Source organism: Electrona antarctica (assembly GCF_951216825.1).
Source record: "Electrona antarctica genome assembly, chromosome: 13".
NCBI lineage: Eukaryota > Metazoa > Chordata > Actinopteri > Myctophiformes > Myctophidae > Electrona > Electrona antarctica.
In genome coordinates this window covers 24,448,461-24,471,982 of record NC_136794.1, presented here as the reverse complement: position 1 = coordinate 24,471,982, position 23,522 = coordinate 24,448,461, and the positions used below count along the sequence as shown (strand labels likewise).

Sequence of the window (23,522 nt, the reverse complement as noted above, 5' to 3'; positions counted from 1 at the left end):
TGACAAAGCGTGTCTGGATAAGAGAGAAAGCGTGACGCTACCGTGAAACCTGGAGTCACACGCACGCACGCACACGCACGCGCACACGCACACACACACACACACACACACACACACACACACACACACACACGTTGACAAAACAGCAGTGGCTGCAATTTGATGTCTAAGGAATGTTTCCGACTGCTTGTCTAAAACAACTGTCCAAAATGATATGTGTGTGTGGCTGTGTGCGTGCATGCGGCACACGAGTTGACCCTTGGTGGATGTCTCATCCTCCACTACACATACTATCTACTGTATGAATCATTATGTGTTGCAGAGAACAATGATACAAACTGTTCCGTTTTCCCCTTTTTTTATATACCAGGCATGTGTTTTTTCTATTGACCCCACCATCAAACAAAATGACATTCTACTCAGATGTTAGACTAGTCAGACACCTCTGTCCCCAAAAGGAATCGAGTGCCATCACAGTCACACCAGCTGGAACTACTTGCTACTTCAGAAGTAAACAAAGCAGACAAATTGGATACATTTACTTTCTACTGAGGGCTCCTCCAATTTTGTCTAGGGCCTACGTTTTGAAGTGGGCACTGAACACAAATTAGAAAGGGGGGAGAATTAACTGCTAAAACGTCTGGGGAATGTCTGTGCTGCCAGTGCCACCATGTTTTCAAAATAGCTTCTGGCAGTTCCCATGGAAACAAAACAGCGGGGATGCCTGGTGACTCAGCCAGTTAGTGCACTGACCATATGCTCCTCGCAACCCCAGTTTGAATCCAACTCTTGTCCTGTCTCTCCACACTCTCCTATCTAAATAAAGCATAAAACTCCCCAAAATAAAGAATAACATGCCCTAATCTGGATATGCCAAGCCCAACTGTAGCCACGGGGCCTAAAGAGCCCAACGTTTCAAACATAGCATAAGTAGATCTTACATCTGCTACTTTTAATACTTTTGTGTGACGCTGTGGTATGATCAAGTAGAGTGTTGATTTACAAATTGCTAGGCATTGCTAGGCAACTAATCCATTAGTTACGGACAGAAGTTCATATGTTTCATCATTTGCCAAAATGTATATGTACTCTCGTGTTTCAACTGGCATGTTCAAATGCCTTTTCAGATGTTACAGCTTATACACCAGATGTTGTTGAGGACAGTAGAGAAGTGACCATCTTGGAATTAGCTTGTACATTCGACCACAGCTTGGAAGAGGCATTCTATACCACAGTGTTAAAGTACCAATGTCTTAAGGTCGGATGCTATTATACAGCTTGGTTACAAATGTAAACCGCTTGTGTTGATATTTGGAAGCCTTGGTAATGTCCACTAATTAGTTGTGAGAGGCCTGCAGATTGCAGGAATGCCCACGTTGAGAGCGAAGACATTATTGGCTAAGTTCTGTTCGGTGTCTGTGATAATTGGCAGTCGCCACTACGGAGGTGAAGATGCTTCCTGTAGCTGTGATCTGTATCCTGAAACACTTGCTGTCGACTTTCACAAGTTTGAGAGTTTGTGTTCAAGAATTTCTTGATAGATGTGAACGGAAATAAAGATGTTAAATGTGTGTGTGCGTGTGCGTGCGTGTTCCTTAGATGGAGTGCCATGATTTTTTCCCCCCTAAAACATGATCATCAGGTACTATGAATATACTAGGAGAAAGATCTTTTTCAAAAAAGTGTACAGAGAATGATGTTTTTATGTGGCCACTCCCATCAGTTCATTAAGGCCTGGGCTACACCAATATGGATCTTTTGCCAAACGCATTTCTTTTTGTGCGTTTCAGCCTTTCAGCCACACGCAAACGGCGTTTTTTGACCATTCAAACAGAGGTTTTTGGAAACAAGATAAATAAGTGAAGATTTTCCAAAATATCCGGATCAGTGGATCTGTGTAGTCATGTGAAACGGAGCTTTTGAGAAACGATGACGTCACCACTTATTAGCGCATATCATTTTTACTATAATCAGGTGAGAAATGCATTGCGCCTGCATGGAAACTACACGGATATCTATCCGATTGTTCATGTTTTTATATCACTGTTAACAACTTTAAAACTTATCATATATGTTGCATCAACTGCACCATGTACCTCACCAGCGAGCAAAGGCTCTGCTCTGGTCTGCTGCATCCAATAATAAATAATATCAGCCTATAGTCCAGTGCTGACTGGTGATTTCATTTGTATTGGTGCCGAGTGCGAAGCTTGAAGAATAGGTATATTGCGGACCGGTCCGCTACAGAGAAACAGTGCATAACCTACCAATAGGACCCAGTCCAAATGCCATTGTGCAGTAGGCCTACACCAACAACAAGTCTATGCGTGGTGTGTGCACTGCATAGCCATGCGAAACTATATTCTATCGTGCCGTAATATGCTCTCTGTTTCATGGGCATGGTCATGGAAGGAGAGAGAGAGAGAGAGCGTGCAGAGAGAGAGAGAGGTGTGAATGCAATTGGTGAGAAGAGAGTATACTGTACAGTGGGTGGGTCATGTCCAGTCGCAAAGCTGGCCGTGTGCATATATGGCACATCGCTCTCCTGTTTAGGTAATAATAAAGGGTGCACCCTTGACTGCATGTCGTTGTCACTGTGCCTACATGCCGACCATGAACCTTTATTAGCCTACATTATAATGTGACATTAATTATACACCTCGAAAATAGCCACTCTACAATCTCACAACTGGTTGCGGACGCGACACTTCTATAGGTCTGATCTGACTGCTATTATTTCCTGTGCAGGACTTGCCAGAACAATGGTAAAGTGTGACGGTGTCTATCATTTTTAAATTATATGGAGAGAAAAGTGGAGAGTCGGGATTTGGAGATTTACGCACATAGTGTGACATGCTGACAGACAATGAACGAAACATGTTCCACTTCCACTCCCAATTTAGGTGGCTTTTAAAATGCGGTACTTATTCCTTCATTAAAAAATATGATAGGCCTATGTATTTGGCACCTCATAAGTGTAAATATAAAATCAAATATAATATAGCCTACAATTGAAGTGAACTGTTTGTGTGTGGACACAGATATCTCTGCCTTATGGGCAGGGATTTATTTTTAAACGGAGGACGAAAATATCCGTTTTGCAAAAGATCCATATAGATAACTGTAAGTATGCCTGTTTTGCCTGGTGGGTGGTGATCCACCTGAACTGAAGCCTCACCCACAGCTGTTGTTGGATGATAAAGAGCGAGGGGTTAGGGGAGGGGAAGATATTGTGATGTCACTATATCACTGTCATTTTGATTGGGCGATTGAGAAACCAATATTCTAACCACGCCTGCATGGGGTCTATTAGAGTCTCCATAGACACATACAAAACAGAACAAGTACAAAAATCACAGCAGTCCATGTTTAATCTCACCATAGCGGTGTTGTCATCGGTGAGCGGTGGTTCTGTTTCCATGGGGGGGCTGAGGGCGGATTCACTGCTGCTCCTCACCAACAATGGAGTGTCTGTAACACACACACACACACACACACACACACACACACACACACACACACACACACGATCAATGGGGTAGTTCTGACATCCACTGAAAATCATCCCGTCTACAGTATATGCTTCCCCAAAGAGCTGCTGTACTGAAGAAAAGAAAAACGGTCAATCATTCCCAAAAGGAGCTGTGCTACTGCGATATACAGTAGTCACGTCTGCAGCTTTGACATCTGCAGCATGAGCTCTGCAAAGGGAAATATTCGCACTATCCCCATAGATCATCCATATACAGTACATCAGATGTAGCTTCGTTGGACAGTAAACGAATGACCAGAAATGAAGAAAAACCTGCACACCGCTGCTCTTGCTCAACAGCATAATGTTGAATTACACGCTGACGTTTCGGTCCCTCTGGATCTAAACCACTTAAACCCTATATGGTTGAGTCCCTCAAGGCTCTATACTAGTGCCTTAAACTTGTCTGTTATTGTGAGGAAAGCATTCGCCGAAGATAGCCGTATCATGACCTATAGACCAGGGGTTCTCAACATGGGGGTCGCGGCCCCTCGGGGGTCCCGAAATTATTTTGGAGGGTCCCCAAATTATTAGTTGTTTTGCAACTGAATGGATGGAAAATGGAAATGAAGAGTTTACATAGTACACGCATAAACTTTCCTTAATGATTATATCTGGTTTCAGTATTTATTTATGATGTATTTTCTCTATTATTAATGCTATTGTAGTGGTCTATTTGTATTGGTGGTGGGGAGGCGGGGCGGGGCGGGGCGGGGGTCGCGAGACATGGCCAAAGCATTTCCGAGGGTCCCCAGCCGAAAACGTTGAGAACCCCTGCTATAGACGACAACGTCAACTCAACACATAATTTGTATTTACATCATTTACAGAGAATCTATGCTATTTATGAGCTCAGAACATGCAAATATGTCCACCAAAGCCTATTTAAACACATTCACTGCCATGTACAGATTCATACACATTCTTCCACCAGTGGCACAGCCTTTTCATTGTAGGCTCTTATTTTGAAGGTGGAAAATTCCCGGCCATAAACCGGAAGCAAATAACGGCTATGTAAAGTATTGCGTGATCGTTATTTAATTCAACCGAAACATCGTAACCGTGACCAGCGACGCATTTGGGCTGTGAATAAAGCTTGTTTTGATAATAGAAATCACACCCGTGTGAAGTGAGGGGCACTAATATATTAAAGTCTAACTCATGTTGATGTAATGGTGATGCAAAACAAACAGTGCCAACACAAACATTAAACGCCATTAACAATAAAGAGACAATATGACGTAATGTGGCACATTTCCCTTCATTGTCAATGGCGCTTACAAAACAAACATTATACTAAAGACAAACATTACACCTGTATATACAGTAGGTAAAAAAAAGTAATCTGGATAACGAATCTGAGATACTTTTTTTTTTTAAATCACACCCGTGTGAAGTGAGGGGCGCTCTCTTATCAACATAGATCATCTCATTCCGGCCATTCACATCCTATGTCCAGCTTTTAATGTTTGTGTGTAGTGTACACTATGACATAAAATGGCCATTCATTATCAATGGCATTTAATGTTTGTGTTAGGATAAAGTTTGTGTTTACACACAAACTAAAAGCTGGACAAAAATCTATTTACATTGCATCTGATGGAGGCAGACTTTTCACTTAGGCATTCATACATTGCATACGAGCGCAGTCTAACTTAATCAATAAAAAAACGTATTGATGAGTATACATCAATGGCATTGAACGGTTGGGTTTGTTTGAGGCAGTGAATGTGGTAATATCAACTATTGTATAACTTAAATGTATTCCACAGAAGCTAGAGCTATACACAGCAAAACTTTGTGTTAATTTAACTCTGACTATCTAAATGGGCCCTCAAGAGAGATATCTTACTCTTTCAGAGTTACACTAACTAAGTCAGAATATGTGTGTGGAATCCATGGAATGCATAATGGAGGCATCACAAATCAAAAGCAACACAGCAGCACCCCATCGCAGCAGCTGCCTTTGGCCATCCGACATCCACCCACACAGAAAGGGCTCAGAGTCAGCGGAGATGCTTTGAAATTGTTTTCCGAGAAACACACACAACGTTCTGACCAGCAGACCCAATGGCTTCAAACCTCCCATTAATACAATTAATTTGTTTAGCTACATGTACGTGTAGAGCTAGGCCTGTATAGAGAGACAGAGAATGTGTGTTGGATGTGTGTGTACTGTATGTGTACACAGCAAAAAACCCTCAGTGCTTGACTTCAATGGCTGTATTAGCAATGTGGAGTACAGCACAGTACAATTAAACACACACACATGCAAACAATAATCCAAATCATCTTTAGCAGCAACCATACTATCATCACAGACAAGGCAACGTTTAATCAACTGTCCAAATGGAAATTTATATGGGCCTATATTGCATGTGCCCACTGCCCATGTATGAAGTGTATTAACTTGTAAGTCTGGGAGTCTACAAATGTAACCATTTGGTTACATTTGTAGACTCTTGAGTTTACACTGTGCATGTGTGCATCGCATCTTGCCTGAAACTGTGTCTCGCGTGCCCTCCCCTAGCCTATATGAAACAACAGCTGTTAGAATGTCATCTATATTGACAGAGATAGAATGTGTAAATTCCACACGGCTCTGCAGGGAAATGTCTGAAACTCTGCCATAATGAACAGACAAGATGAACTTTAAAAAAAAAAGGGGGAAAAAAGCAGCAAATCCAACCCTGCGAGTTATCATTCTCACTCAATGTGCCTGTAAAAGAACACCAGGCCATTACACAAAAAGAACATTCCAGGTGTGCATGTGTTCACCAATCCCACTAACATTTTGCCAAAGAACACGCATTCACAAGAAGGCTGTTTTTATATAGCGTTTAAGCATTTGTGAAGTCGGGAGGGAATGTGTACTCATCCACGGTGCGGATATGAAAGTTTTCGGGGGTTTACAAAGTAATATCTGTACGCCAACTCGCCAAGTGAAGGCATCTGTTTGGTTGCACATGTGAAAGATAAGTCGGGCAGCGCAAGCTTTCCAAGAGGAAGGGAACAGATGTGCTAATGTGGACACTGACAACTCTGTGGAAACTCACTCTGTTACACTTAACGAGGAGAATTTGGGGCTAATTTCACAGCAGATCAATCTGCAGTTACATAACTGGCAGAGAGAGACGCTAAAAACAGACGTTGACTGTCAACTTCTGCTGCACATACTGAACACATACAGAGCTCGTAAATTGCAATTAAAGGTAGGGAAACAGATACCGGACAACTTCCAATATCCAATCCATAACACTCTCGTCTCTCTCTCTCTCCCCCTTTTCTCCCCCTCTATCTGCCACATATATATATATCGGGTGTCCCCTGTGGTGTCCCCAATGCTCAGCCAATCACAGTGCAGAATGACTTCAACTTCAAGCGCCAAGTTCCGTCCTCAATTTTGGTACCAAAAAAAACAATGGTTACCAAGTCTATGGAGCAGTTAAACAAACGATGTGAGACATCATGTGGCCAATAGAAAAACATCTTGTGACTGACTTATTATACAATAATAACAGATCTGCAATGAATGAAAGTGACCATACAGGCTTCTAAAAGTCATGAAGCGTATCTTCTGGCTCTGCTTGGAGGTCAGCTTGATGGTCTTCTCTACTGGTCCATCCGAGGCTTATGCTTATCAGAAATCTACTGTATTTTGTCCATCCTCTTCCCCCTTCTTCGTCAAAAGGCACAGTACCGACTCACTGCAGCTAGAATTCTGTCTTTTCTCCACTTCTCTCCCTCTCTTTCTCTCAGACTCTCTCCCCATCACCCCTCACTGGCGGTCTGGCGCTGCCCGAACCTTTATTTCTTTTAATTTTCCAGCATTTAAAATGATCTGTTGCCCTTTAACTGCTAAATAACTTTAACATTTTTGTCTTGGGTGAAAAATCACCATCAGTATGTTTAGTCGGTAGAATGTTATATTTATTTTGCCACTGATGAAGCTGTGAAATTACAATCAGTTTATCCCGTTTATATTTTAGGTATCGGACAAAACGCTTAAAAGACCTTATTTATTTCCCATTCTTGTCATAAAAATTAATCGTCTACTTGCAGAATGAGTCACTTACAGAGGCGACAGGGAGTCATACTAGAGAGAGAAAGAGAGCGTGAGAGAATCGAGCAGAAAAGAGATTAAGAGACAGTTGCGTGAAATGATAAAGGGGTGTAATGTATCGACAGTCTAGAAACTACAGACTGTCCATTTAAATATTCAGCACATGAATCCAACCATTAACTGCCTCTTTCAATAATCCATGCTCGTCAGATGTTTCAGTCTGAGACGTATGTGTGTGGGCGACTGGGCGTGTAATCATTTATGTCATGGATCTGTAGGTGATTTGATATGTACGGTGTGTGCATAGTGCATACAGTATTCATGCAAGTACATGTACTCGCTGTGTGTTTTTGAGAGTGCGTGTGCACTTGCATGCATAGGGTACCAATGTATACTTTCTAAGAGTGACTGCAGTGTGTATCATGTGGAGGTGTGTCTGTATGTATTAGCGTACAGTATACAGTAAATCATTCCTGCTTGCATGAGCATCTCTTTTTGGCATGTGGGACATTATTGTACGCCTCTCTTCACATCACATAAGTGTGTGTGTGTGTGTGTGTGTGTGTGTGTGTGTGTGTGTGTGTGTGTGTGTGTGTGTGTTGCACATGCGTGTGCTGCACATGCAGATTATTGTATCCAATTAGCCAATACTGCGTGCGTGCGTGCGTGCGTGCGTGCGTGCGTGCGTGCGTGCGTGCGTGCGTGCGTGCGAGGGTGCGTGCGAGGGAGAGAGAGAGAAGGTAACATATGATCATGTCTCTCTCTTCACATCTCATCAGCCCACTGCATAAAATCATCATTTAACCGAAGCCTGATGGATGAGGCATGGCACACTACTGCCTGTGCTGTTAGTATAGCTGTTTGCAAGTATGCGTGCGCGCGTGCGTGCGTGCGTGCGTGCGTGCGCAATCATAAGTCGTGCGTGGATACATTTTAAAATCTCCAGCTATTTTTCTGCAGGTTCTGCAAGTATTTCTACTTTTTTCATTTATTTTTAAGGGTAAAGCGGTTAATTGTCAGACGTGTCCTCCCGGTCCCTCCTGCCTATTGAGGGAGCCATATGTCTACATAAACAACAAGAACATGCTCACATTTACAGCTCCTTTGGGGATAGAAAGCCACAGACAGCGACAGGGAGGGGTGGTGAGGAGACAGGCCGAGAGAAAGAGAGGGAGAGAAGGGGAGAATAGACAGAATTCTACCTGCAGTGAGTCGGTGCTGTGCCTTTGTATGAAGATGAAGGAGGAAGAGGATGGACAAAATACAGTAGATTTCTGTAGTGTATCTTTACAAAGCTTGATAGATTATTGATTGCACAACAGGTAGTTTCGAGGAAGCAATCTGATTGGTTGAAATAGCCATCTACCCGGGCTTAAACGAGCATAATGGCAGACCAAATCAAAACATTTAAATCACACCCGTGTGAAGTGACATCCTACATCATCTCATTCCGGCCAATCAGAATTTATGTCCTCACCTTTGTCTTCAATGTTTGTGTTACGCAATGTTTGTGTTTACACGAACACTCAAAATTGTCCATTAATTGTCAATGGCATGTAATGTTTGTATATGACAAAGTTTGTGTTTGCACACACACTAAAAGCTGGACATAGGAGGGGCTAGCGCACCTAAAAAAAATCAGCTGTGCCGAGTCTCACAGAGCAGAGTGGCTAGGCTAGCAGTTTGCATGGGACATTTGCGGTCGTAGTGGCTAAATCTGGCATTAAAAAAATGAATTTCTATTGAATTGTTGTAAAATCACACTTGCTTGCGGAATTTCGGCTAAAGCCTCGTTCCTGACCGCATCACTGGCGTGCCAATAACCACGATAAACAGTGATTGGCTTCAAAGCAGCTGAACATTTCTTCTCACCTGGGCCTACCACATTCCTTGGAGTGGTTGCACCACTCAAAAATAGCACGAAGTGAGGCGCTATGAGCATACATACAGTGGTGTATGTATTTTTATATTAAAGCAAACATTTTAACTCAAATCTTTGCTTCTGGAACAAAATATTTTTGAGATGGGAGTTTGCAGCCAAATACATTTAAATTTGGGGGTCCTTGACATGAAAAGATTTGAGAAACACTGGCATAGATATTGGACTGGACTGCAGCTTAGTTCATTTTCATAAATGGGAGGGCCGATTCCTTTGTCAGAAGGAGAAGAACTGGCAAATCCAAGAGGGGACGAGTGGTGGTGAGGGATGGGGTTACATATACGCCTAACCATATTTGCAGGTTCATGTATTGATCGTTGATCCTGTCAAAATGCACCCTTGTTGCTCTTAAGTCTGGGTGGTGGTAGAAGGGATGGATTAGATCGAACGGCTAATCAATTCCTCCCTTTTTGCGGAGAGAATTAAGAGGGAAAGAAAGAAAGAAAGAAAGAAAGAAAGAAAGAAAGAAAGAAAGAAAGAAAGAAAGAAAGCAATTGACAACAATTGTGTAATCAGATGGAGGAGATGAGAGAATAATAGGTCATGAAAAAGACGACGACAAAGAACATGGTGATGGGGAGAAAAGGAGAAAGAGTGAGTGAGTGCTAGAGACAAAAGAGAGGAACATGTAATGAGAGGAACATGAGACAAAAGAGAGGAACATGTAATGAGAGGAACATGAGACAAAAGAGAGGAACATGTAATGAGAGGAACATGAGACAAAAGAGAGGAACATGTAATGAGAGGAACATGAGACAAAAGAGAGGAACATGTAATGCATCATCCTCCATTCTGTACAGTAGACGAACAAGCCTTTGACTGGAACAGGAAGACATTAAACAGCATTATCTTTACCTCCTGTCTTTGAAATGGAAATAACAAATGGAACGGAATTAGAGATGATGTTTTGCTCTTTGCTTTATGGTGTTGGTATTAAACTACAGACACTTTTCTTAGTGATTATTCTATTGATTACTACAGTATGTATGTGTATATGTAAAAAATAAAAATAAATAAAAAAATAAATAAAAAAGTACTAATAAATAAATAAGCAGTGTCAGGCAAAAACAGCGAGAATACACAAGCTACAGTCAGTGATGTAAATAGGTTTTCAATGTAATGAGTGCCGGGATGGTCTTTTAGATGAGTCCCAGGGACATTTTATGAGTCCCACTTCAACAAAGTCATATTTTGCCATTTTTACAAATTGCAGCATTTAAGTCCCATTTCATTTTATATGGTTATAATGGTTATATTCATGTAGAAAACAGAAGAAGAAATGATTATTATAACTAAAGCTAGCAAAATAAACTAGAATAAAAAAATAGTACAGTATAGTACAGTAGTGCATCCCGTGGATGCAGAGGTCGTTGTTTTATTGCGTCCCTTAACTATAAACTGCATTTTGGGATGCAAAATGCACCCTATTTTAATCTCCGACTACAGTACTAGCTACAACCATTATCTTGTCTTCCAGGTATCCCATTTCTGCGCTTGGTTTCTTGTCACTCAATCTACAACACTGACATTACCTGAAATAAAGCTTAAAACAACTACTGTATACATTCTCCTAACACCGGCACTCCCATCCCAGCTTCCATGTCGCTACCCATCTCTGTGTGAGAGAAAAACAACTCCTGTTTAAGTCAAATGAAGAAAGTCTAAAGGGAAAGACAGATGTGTGGCGAGAAGGGGAGAGAGGCAGTGAGTGAGATAGGTAAGGACAGAAAGAGGAAATAGAAAGGATAGAGAGAGACCTTCTTGTGACCTTCTCACCCATACAACAGAGATAGTCACCAGGGTTGGGTTTCCACTAATCTTCGCTGACACTAGGCCATTAGCATTAATCTCTGCTGACAGGAGCCCATACTCACAGACTAAACTTCCTGTCCTTACAGTGGCTGCATCATACTGTACAGTACACCAGTTGTTCTCAAACTATTTAGGCTCGGGCAGGGCACCCCTGTAAATAACATTTTCACCGCTGAATTGTTACTTTATAGCACCTTTTGTCATATATGATATGTAAATATCTCCCCTAAAGATACAGTATGTCTGTCAAAAGAGAATGTGTTTCCTTTAGGACAGATTGATTGATTGATTGAAATATTTATTAACAGTTTGCAGCATTACAGTACATTTCAAGCACAAACTCAATACAAAGACTGTTAACTGTGAGTGGATGACCCAATTAAGCAACAGACTGAAAATAACTTTTATACTTGGCGTTCGGTTCATTCCACTTAAACCCCAGCATTCCTATTCTGGGGGGAACCAGAAATAGCCGGACCATACGTGGTGCCAGACCACGTATGGTCCTTTAATGCAACTCATTGGTGCTACAGTATAACTACCTTTATGGATTAGGCTCAGATTATGCCTTAGTCTGGATTTTAGAAATGCCTTAGTCCCAGGACGCCCACCACAAGAACATTTAGCAGATTACAGTATAAATCTATGCATTTTAAAGATGAACAATCACTTAGGACATTTTTCCCAACTCCAATTGTGCGTGTGCGTGTGTACATGCTTTTAGTAATCACTAATAGACTAATGAACCACTTGGCTTATGCCCTGATATGCCCGAAGCAATATAGCCTAAAGTCTGATATGGACATGACTGTTGCATTAATCAAGGAAATGAAAAAAATCCATTATTTAATTTAATAGATTTGGTATTTAGCTTTGATACTTAATCACAAAAGCCAAAGACTATATTAAAGGGATATTTCACTTTCAAAATGTTTTGGGTCATTATATTGTCTACTCAGGCTTATGTTTCTATGTTTCTTATGTTTAGACAGTTTTAACGATTCATCGAAAACAACCATCCTTGGTTTATTTAAATGTAACCGTTGCACTCGGTGTACAATATGCCTTGCATGCCGAGCACTCCAGTCGGATGGACAGTATAGAGCCTGTTTATGATCACAGAGCCAACCAGGCATTACTTAAAAGACATACAGACATAAATCCAATCTACCATGCAGGGGAACAGCCACTGTAATGATATATACTGTACATACTGCATATGAGATGCAGAATATTGGGCTAAAGTATGGGTGTACGCTGCACGCATGGACTGTACTTCATCATCTGTACGGTTTGTTATGTTTAAGGTGAAGTGAAGTTTGGACCAAGTTACCACAACGACTGTAAGCCCTCTCACACGCACATCTACAACAGGCACTTGACCTGACATAAGGCAGAGAGAGATAGAGAGAGAGAAGAGAGAGAGAGAGAGAGAGAGAGAGAGAGAGAGAGAGAGAGAGAGAGAGAGAGAGAGACAGAGAGAGAGAGAGACAGACAGAGAGAGACAGAGAGAAGAGAGAGAGAGAGAGAAAAGAGAGAGATGATCTATCTAGTCCAGGTAACAGGAACCAGACAGAGACATCAGAGTTCATTCCACAGCCTGACAAAACACATACACTTCCTCTCTCCCGCCTTCGCTTTCCTTTCTTCTGTCTCTTCTCATTTCATTGCCTTCATTTCCAGCCCAGAGTAAATCATGTTTCGACGGAGGGGAGCCGGTGGCCCTAGTGGTTAAGGTGCAATGGTGCATATGTGACATAAGCTCTAAAGTAGCCTGTAGTCGTGGGTTCGATGCCCGAGCCCAACAACCTTTACTGGGTGTCACTCCCCGTCTCTCTCTCTAACTGTTTCCCGTTTGTCTCTACTGTACTATGCAATATAGTCTCTCGTAGCCAGACAACTATTCCACAATCACCGAATGCTATATAATCTGGAACTACACCTCCCAAAATCCAAGTAAGGAAGTTGAAATTACATTTTTTATTTCCATTTCTGCTAAGCAGCAAGCTATATAGCTTAGCCTTAGATGATTGTTTTTGTCAAATGTTCACCTATGACAGGTCCAGAATAGGGAAGCTAGGATTCATGTGGTTAATTGGCAGTTCACAGTAACGTTTATCATCATACTGTACAGCGAAAACACAATATAGCTCCAAAACCAAAACAAATCAGTAGGATTGTGTTTTAATGTTTAAATGTAAGGTGTGGATGTCAATGGTGGAAAATGGAAATTCCTTCATCCATAGAAAAATGTGCTCCGTTGTCCAATTTATTTGTCTGTGTTTATAATAGTGCTGTGTATCTTGTCCTTGCTTTCACAGTTTAGTCCCATTAGCCGATGAAACCCTGCACAGTATACTTAGTTGAACCGGAGTCCCCCAGGGGTCTATACTAGACCTCCCTCGTGTTTTTCCATCGACAATAAAAAAGATCTTCGTCGAAGAAGACCTATTTGCAAGCTCACAGATGTGCGCATCGCTACCATGTGCCAACCTCCTGCTTAACAACTTGAACTCTATACCGTACCATGTGCCAACCTCCTGCTTAACAACTTCAACTCTATACCGTACTTAGTTGACCAGATTCCCAAGGGTTCTATACTAGTCTCCCTCCTGTTTTTCCTCTACACTGAATACTGTAACTTTGCCGAAAATAGTCAATCTACAAGCTCGCAATGTGTTGCGTCGACAGGTTCAAGTTTAAGTGAAACACTGAAATCAGTCTCTCCCCGTCTCCATCTTTTTTTGGTACAAAGAAAAAGAAAAACTGGAAAACTATGAGATAACATAGCAGGCAGGTGCATAGGGCTTCAATAATTTACAAAAAGATAAAGATTATCTTAGATAAATTTTAGATTAATATGGCAAAGGGATTTAGGATGTGAAATAAGTGAAGAGAAATGGTCAAATATAATTTCCAAAGTTGGGTGGGCCACTAGGGATATTAAAAGCAAATGTATACATTACAAAATTATACATAGATTCTACTATACCCCTGTGAAACTGTTTAGGATGGGCTTGGTGGAAGACAAACGGTGTTGGAAATGTAAAGGGGAAAATGGTACATTTTTACATGCTTTTTGGGAATGTCCTGTGGTTATACCATTCTGGAAAGAGGTACTGGGGAAACTTGGAGAATGGATGGGGCTAATACTACCAGAATGCCCAAGGTTATGTCTCTTGGGAGATCGCACAGTGCTGCCACAGGGGGTCACCAAGGCACAACATGCATTAGTGACTGCAGGTCTTATTACTGCAGCCAGGTTGACACTGAGAAACTGGAAGAGCTCTGCTACGCCAGAGATCACAGACTGGACCCAACTTATGACGGAAACTGCATCCTTCGAATACTCAATTGCCAGGAACAACAATGTCAAAGGAAAGTTCCATGAAATATGGGACTACTTTTATTTGTATATTAAAGGATGGTTGCATTAACAATTTGTAATTGGTAATACATTACAGATGATATAATCACTATTGTCAACAACAGAATGTGGAGGGGTGTTGTCCATTGGGGGGTTTTTTTGACTGCTAGTTGTGTTTTGTTTTTGTTTGTTTTTATTGTCTCTTTCTTTTGTGTAAGGCATGTGTATTTTGTATGCTTTATTGTAAAAAAAAACAATATAAAAAAAAAAAAAACCTAGCAGGCCATGCACCGCCGTCGTCACACCTCCACGTCAGACCCACCCAGCACCGTGAGAGAATCACTGCTATGAATCAATGTTTGTTTGCTCCCCGGAGGCCAGCGAGGCCGAAGTTGTCAAAGTTAATACGTTGTGATCTGGCCTGTCCTCCCAGATGCATACTCCCAAGGTTGACACATTGACGAGGTGGCCATTGGGGATGCAAGAAATCAACATGTTTTCTAATTGAACACACATTCTAATTCCTGAGCGAGCACTCGTGTACTTGTTTTATAGTCTTTTTTTTTTTTAAGGATGAAGCACCACACTTGACTACTAGGGACTCCACATGGCCAGATTCAGGGTCCAAAATAGCTCATTGTGAATATCTTGACCCCTACGTAAAAATATTACCCCCAAAATAATTTGATTCAGATTCTATTATGTCGGGTCAATATTGTGCCAGTTGGTAAAATACATTAATCATGATCTATCGTGCACATAAATCAAATAAAAAGAATGAATAAATATAAAATGTCTGATATCAGACACGCAATCATGGTTAGTTTGAGGACAATGAATCTATCATTTCCAACAATGGAAAATGGCGGCACATCCGAGACGTTGATTCAGCCTGTGGCTGAAATGTCTTGTTTTCTCCTTACTGTGCTAAAATAGAATGAATAGAATTATTTTAATTTTGTGTATACGGATATCCAGGACTATACCATTTCTGTAATGAAGTTAGTAATTCTGTCACTTCTTGCCTCGTCACATTGCTTTTTGGTGAATACACATTTATCTGAATTAATCCTTAATCCTTCCCGGGAACCTGCAGTGGGATGGGTTGTCTCACTTGTCTGTAAAATTAGTGCCATGCAATAATTTGCTCGTAAATCCTCAAAATATTACGAGCAAATTTCCCAAGATAGCTAAAATAGCAATGCGGCACATTGCATCGCTTGGCTTAATAGTGGTGCTATTCACAGTCATTGTATGGTGAGAAAAGGCTTAGAAAAATGCATTTATGGTAACAAAGTGGATGCTGCCAGTATGAAATACAGCAAGTCCTGGAACATAGTTTGGGGAACATGAAATGGCTGTATTCATGTTATACTACCCTTGATGTTAGCTCTCTAATACAAAGAGGTAGGAGCGCACACCAATAGTGGGGAGGTGCTGACTACGGGAGATACACTTGAAAAAGAATGAGAGGTCGCACAGCTCGTAATCACAATGTGGTCATCTAAAAAATATTAGTCATCTCTCCATTTTCAAGCTACTCTAATACAGAAATCGATAGTTCACCATTGTTGGTGTAATGCGAGAAAAGTTCCAGGACTCATTTATTTGTATTGGAATTTTATATGTATATTGAACTAATCAGCTTTGTTCATATCTGTTGTGCTAAAACTGTAATTGGAGACCCATTACGGCATACAATAACAGTGAATGATCTTCAATACAACCCCAAGGTTCTACCGAAGTTCAACACCACCTTAATAAAATTATGGAGCACTAGCGGCGTACCGTGATACATCCCAGAGCCTAACTGAGGTCAAGGTCAGAGTTCGTCCTCCAGAGAGCACTGAGTCACAGCTCACGTCATGACTTTGATCAAAGAGCTACATCTGGAACCAATCGCTAATTTCACATCACACACTTTATCTGAAGTAGATTTATTCTTCTTTTATTTATTTTAGAGGTCAAACACTTCTCGCAAATCCGCAATATATTGTTCATCATTTTAAAATAAAACAAATACCTAGATTAAAAAAAGAAATCAAGACACTTGAAGAGACATACTATATAGTACGGATACTCACTGGATTTGAGGGCGGAAGAGTTGACCTCAATCTCCCCTCCTCTGATTGGCTGGAAGACGGACAGCTCCGATGGGAAGAGTTCTGGGCTGGGGGCTGGGCTTGTGCTTGCTCTGCCCCTCTGCTGGGCTTCCTGTTCCTCATACACCGCCATCAGCTGGAGAGAGAGAGAAACAGACAATGTGAGGTGCTGGTAACCACTTAAGACCTCTGCACTTTTGTTGTACGTTGAATAGCAAAGATTGCTCATCTACAAGCTCACAATGCATCATGATGGCGAGAGAGGGGGGGGGGGGGGGGTGGAAAATACAAGCTTCAGTATCCAAGCCAGTGCAACCCCATTTTCACATCTAAAGGCCTCGAACCGAATGTCAGACACAAAATAAACTAGAAAAAGTGCCAGGTCTCCACCAGGGCAGGTCAGGTTGTGGCCTCCTGGTGGCGCTATAATAGGCCAATGTGAAAAGGGTGCCATTTCTTCATACGCCTTTGATGGCAATTGGATGATTTGAGGCATTTTGTTCCATAAATGTGTTTTGCAAAAATCAACCTGTTGGTGGCGCTATAACAGGCCAATGTGAAAAGGGTGGGATATATTCCTCAGCCTAGTAAGAAAATGTGTGAAAGATTTCACGTAAATTGCACCCTGCGTTCATGATTTGAGGCTTTTGTTCAAAACGGGGCAATCTTGCAAACTGTGAAAGCCAATTATAGCCAATTAGGATGGAATATGAAATATCGGACAGATCCGACTTGCGCACATGACCATAGAGATACTGTGTAGATTGTGAGATTTTTGGACAGAATCTGGAGGAGTAATATAAAAAAATGTGTTTTACAAAAGTTGGCCTCCTGGTGGCGCTATAAAAGGCAGATGCGGAAAATGCAGGGCAAAGGTTTGTCCTTGGCCTCTAGGGAGTGTGCATGCAACTTTTCACGCAGATCGGTGCAGTTTTAGGTAAAACATGTGAAAAGCTGCCTCATGGTGGCGCTATAACAGGCCGTTCTGGAAAATGTGGGGCAGAGGTTCATCGTTGGCATCCAAGGAGTGTGTGTGCAAAGTTTGGCATCGACCGGGTTAACGGTGCCGGAGATTAGCTGGTAACAGACGGACGGAAGGACGGACACACACACACACACACACACGGACATACACACACACACACACACAGACGGAGTGCAAAACATACTCTCTCCCCATGCCTTCGGCCTGGTGGAGACAAAAATAAATCCATTCACTCAATACACAATGAAACACGGTGGCTCCCAGTCCACATTAAATGGCTGTGCATTGTGCAGAAAAGATATTCAATGTTCCGAAAAGAGGACCATCTACAAGCTTGTGGAGTGGCTATTTTCGCCGAGCGATGCCGTTGTGCGATGAAGCACACGTCAGGCTTTAGTTGTGCGTCGATAGGAAGAGAAACTGCAAAGGCAGAAAAGCAGCAACACTCCAAATTAGAAGAGTAGTCTTTATATACTGTGGATGCAAGGCTCAGGTAAACATGGAAATAAAGGAATAGCCAGGAACGTTGTCACTTTGACCACCGCTGAGGAAGGCCCGTTAGGCCTAAACGCATCCGCTGTCCGTCAGAGCTAAATAAACCATGTGAAAAGGACATGTCTTGTGAGCTGGCTATTCCTTTCCACTTTCCAGTGGTGGAAAGTAACTAAGTACATTTACTTAAGTACTGTACTTAAGTACAATTGAGAGATATTTCCACTTTACTTGAGTATTTCCAATTTCCAATACTGTTACCTCTACTCCACTACAACTCGGATCCACATATTGTACTTTTACTTTTATTGTACAATTATTTAAAAACTTGAGTTACTAGTTAGTTTGTAGATTTTGATTATTATTACAAAACATACATTATCCACTTCAGCCCGAAAATAAATTTCGGTCACTTGAAAATATTGTTTTATTTTTCAAAACTTGAAATGAGACATTCTGCACGATGAGTAACTTCGACGTTTAGAAAGTTTTACTTTTAACAGAGTATTTCTACACTGCAGTATTGATACTTTTACTTAAGTACAAAATGTGAGTACTTTTTCTACCACTGCCATTTAGCCGTGCGTTACCTTGTGGATGAGAACGCTATAGAGGACGTCCAAGGAGCCCAGCATCGCTGCGACGGCGTGTACGTGTGTGTGCCTAGCGTCTGACTTCTGCCTCCATTCGTGTCTGCTCTTGCTGTGCTGTGTTTGTATGCATGTGTGTGTGTGTTTGTGTGTGTGTCTGTGTGTGTATGTGTGTGTGTGTGTGTGTGTGTGTGGTGACGAGCTAGCTTTAGCTGCGTTATATAGTGGAATCCCTGTCTATTGAGCATTGCACTGAGTCTGCGTTTAGCGGTGCATAGCACACGGCTTGTCAACATACTGTTCTAGGGGCCTCCACGCCGAAGCTGAATAGACCGGCGTGTGTGTGTGTGTGCACGCGCACGTGTGTATGTGTGTGTGTGTCTATAGAAGCCAGGAGAAAATAAAAGGGACTTTGCCAGTAAAGCCAGAGGCTTCCTGATAAACAGAAACACACCACACAAACACGCGCGCGCACAAACACACACAGATGAACAAACAGTACATGACAACCAACACAACATTATTCATTGCACTCCGATACACTGGCACTGATTTCTGCACATGAAGGCAAACAATAAATAGAAATGAAAACAGTGTAGACAGGCATTCCCCAACACAGAACTCATTATTAGCACCAACAATGAAAAACAGTAGCCTACTGGTTGTACAACTGTCATGCGGATGCATGCTACAGTTCACCTATTCATCCTGGATCTTCGTGTTCTTGTATCCTCTTAAGGTGCGTTCAGACTTGGATGGTTAGAGCGGCGCAATTACATACAAAGTCAATGCAAAGACGAGAATTGCGCAAACGGGTCATCGTTTCACAACACTAATAAGGCCTCATCATGTCACCCGATTATGGTTAGTATACCACTTAAACCCTGTATACTTTGTTGACTGTAGTCCCACAGTCAAATCAAATCAAAAGGTATTCATAAAGCACATTTACAACAATAGAAATAGACCAAAGTGCTGTACAGCATTGGTTCCCCCCCTAGGGGTCCTTGAGGGGGTTCCAGGGTCCCCAGCTAAATCATAGTTTGGAACCAAATGGACCCTTATGGGTCTGTAACTCTGAGAGTGTACAAAAATATCACAATAGAAATGCCATTAAATGGGAGTCCGTAGTCTGTTGCATATCAATCTGGGGGGGTCCTTGAAATTAAAATAGTTGAAAATCACTGCTAGAGCCGTAAACATCTTCTCTTATGGGGGTCCCTGGCATATCTATTCTAATGGGGGTCCGCGGGCTAATGAGTTTCATTTTGGGGGTCCTTGACATGAAAAGGTTTGGGAACCACTGCTGTACAGGGTCTACTACAGGTTATAATGCTAGAGAGCACTCTATACCAGGCCCCATGATTTTTGTTTTCCCCTCCACACCAAATCTCTTCACTCCAGAACAGGGACGCTAGGGGTTCATGTGGTTAAACCGCCAGTGGACTGTGTGTGTGTGCATGTACTGTATGTACTGCATGCATTTGTTCCAGTATAGCCGAGCACACAGACAGAGTGCAGCCGCACGCATCCAGTTCCAGAAGATCACACCTTATCTGGCCCCTCCCACCCCCTTCTGTCTCACCAACTGTTCTGTCCGTCCGCTGCCAGTCGCCGCACGCCCTCCACTCTCTCTCTCTCTCTCCTTCCGCCATCATCTCACACTCTCTCCTGTTCTGTCACACTCTTTTGATCCATCTGCCCGTTTCATCTCTCACATTTTGGTCTCTGACGACATGACTTTCTTCCGTTCTCTCTCTCACTCGACACGTACCCCCCCCCCCCCCCCCCTCCTCCTCTCAGCGGAAGGCATTGATCTGAACACTGAATACCAGCCTGCTTAGGGTTAGCATGCTGCTCAATGCTGAACGCTACACAGTAACATTACAAATGGATAAATGGATGGTTGCACATAAGTGTGTATGTGCGTCAGAGAGAGAAATGAAGAGATGGGGTGAGAGGAGAGGGAGTGACGGCCAGACAGAAAGAGAACTGAAAAAGTGGGTAGACGCTGGACACAAAACGCAAGACGCTCTTACGAAGTTAAGTACAGGTGAAAAGCGAGCAGAGAGAGCAGAGACAGATGAGAAAGAAGATGCTTTTATCTCTACTCTATGTGACAGGAAACACAAAGAGAGACAGACAGACAGACAGACAGACAGACAGACAGACAGACAGACAGACAGACAGACAGACAGACAGACAGACAGACAGACAGACAGACAGACAGACAGACAGACAGACAGACAAAGAATATGAAGTAATTGAGTGCATAAAAGACAAGAATAAGAGAGAAAATCATCATTGGAATACTGACAGGCGGAGAGATATGCTGTACAGTACAAAAAAGCCTTCAGCTTTTTTCATGAAATCCAGAGAATCAGAGATAACTGTGGTAAATTGCAATTAATTGCAAAAGTAAGTCGGCAGTCTGTCTCTCCACCTTCTTCTGCTGTGATGAAATGTAGCTACCTGTCTCTTAACGTCTCTCACTTCCTTTCATTGAGCCATCCTGAGAAAAAACCCAAAATGTCAAGACAGTTTTGGCGAGTCTGAAAACAAGACATCTGAGACATGGATCAAAGATGCATCGCTACCTTTCATGTACTAGATTGGGCCTACTTGCTACTTTAGTAAACTCTGATTTATTCATTTCATTTTTACAGGTGGCTTTAAAAGCCAGCTGTCAACAAACACCCAGAGGACTAGTGGTGATATGTTCATGATTGGCATGACTGGCTGGCCTCTAATGCCACTGAGCGCGTTGGCATGACTGGCTGGCCTCTAATGCCACTGAGCGCGTTGCGTTAGGGCGGTGTCTGTGACTACGTCAAGTTGACGTCCGACCTGCTCCACCGCGGGCATTCGGAAAATGCCGCGTCAGCAACATTCATGGACTACCGATTCAACTACTGATTTAGAAGGCATTTGTAGAATCGGTCTTGATGGGTTGAATGAATATTCCTATTCTCAGCTACAGTGTAGTACAAAGCTCACCATATTGACCCACCTCAAGGCTAAATGCTTAAACACTTCTCAAACATCTCCACTCTCATGTATTTCTCTCACCTCACCTCTTCTTAACTCCCTCTCTGTTTCATTGATGTGGCCTGATCAATTCAAGGTTTATAGAGGTTAGCAGGGGATAAGTGGAGGTTGGAAGAGAACAGGTGTGTGCGTGCATGTACGTGCGTGCGTGAGCACACACACATTTTCCTGCATAGACGCAATGTGTTTTATGAAAAGGTTGTGATGGACTACGCTATGGAAAATCAATGTCAAGCATGACGCGCACGCACGCACGCGCACGCACACGCACACGCACACACACACACACACACACACACACACACACACACACACTCCCATGCGTGACAAACATAACAGCCTCCATTTATACTCATATGATCCTCTTCCTAATCAGATCGATTAGAGCCTGATTGATTAGTCTAGCAGATCAATGAAAGGTTCCAATCAGCCAAATGCACAACTATCCAGGTAGCACACACATGTGCGCACACACGCACACACACACAGAGAACTCTCTTTAAATATGCTTAAGGTATCCATGCACTGCTACACTTCGATTTCCACTCACTGCCACTTACCATAAAAGATCTATGAAGTGTGTGTGTGTGTGTGTGTGTGTGTGTGTGTGTGTGTGTGTGTGTGTGTGTGTGTGTGTGTGTCTTGACATCTCTCACAGTCAGCAAAAGCCTTAGCAGTGACCACTCTATCATTTGAGCCTTACCAGCATACTAAAACCAAAGGTCATCACACACACACAGCCTCCCGGATGAGGACTTGTCGGTACATGAGAAATCGGGGACCAATAACCAATAGCTTTTTCCCCACAGAGATACAATACAAAGTACAATACAAAATCTGAGGATGAAAGAGTATCCCACCTCTCAATGGGTCTGGTTGGTATTCAAGACAGTCAAAGGACCAATCCCCACGTACCTGTCCAACTAGCTCTCCAGAGTACGTGATGCTCATAGGTACTGCACCAGGGGGAGAAACTCTGACCTTGCTTCCTACAACGCGGTGGAATATTCTACCAGCAGCCCTGAACCTGGCCCAAAATCATGGCTCTACTCAAACTGTAATTGGTCCCAGTAAAAACGTGTTCTCCAACTAGTTTGCCCTCAGGGCTGAAAACGAATCACTCCTTCAGTGAGCTTTACAACGGCTATGAATGACATCTTCCAGCTGTTCCAATAAATGGTCCGCCATCTCCTTTTTGAAGTCATCATGTTCATCATTTGTTTTAATTGCACAGTTTTAGTTTTGAGGGGCACTAGCCCCTCCTATATTCAACTATTGGTGTATATTTCCCTCCTACACAAACATTAAATTCCCATTGACAATGAATGGAAAATGTTACGTCATAGTGTATGAGGAAATCGGCTTTGTGTCTATTTTTGTCCTACACAAAGTCACAAACATTAAATTCCCATTGACAATGAAAGGACAATGTTATGTCATAGTGTCTGAGCAAAAAGGGGCATAGTGTCTATTTTACGTCATACTGATGGATGATGATGATGATGTACGAGTGCCCCTCACTTCACACAGGTGTGATTTTGTATTTTTTTGGGCGGGCGCTAGACCCTCCAATGCATGGCTTTTGAAGATTA

The 23,522-nt window shown here is 42.3% G+C and overlaps 1 protein-coding gene across 1 annotated transcript in view; it reads right to left on the bottom strand.

Annotated features, from left to right (window-relative positions):
- LOC306934899 (partitioning defective 3 homolog B-like) overlaps positions 1-23,522 on the bottom strand; it is a 375,969-nt gene that overhangs the window by 287,876 nt on the left and 64,571 nt on the right. The window contains exons 3-5 of the mRNA XM_079517709.1: positions 16,798-16,951; positions 3,380-3,471; positions 3,291-3,316 (exon numbers count right to left, since the gene is read on the bottom strand). Of these exons, the coding sequence (XP_079373835.1) occupies positions 3,291-3,316; positions 3,380-3,471; positions 16,798-16,951 (272 nt within the window). The remainder of the gene's footprint in view (positions 1-3,290; positions 3,317-3,379; positions 3,472-16,797; positions 16,952-23,522) is intronic.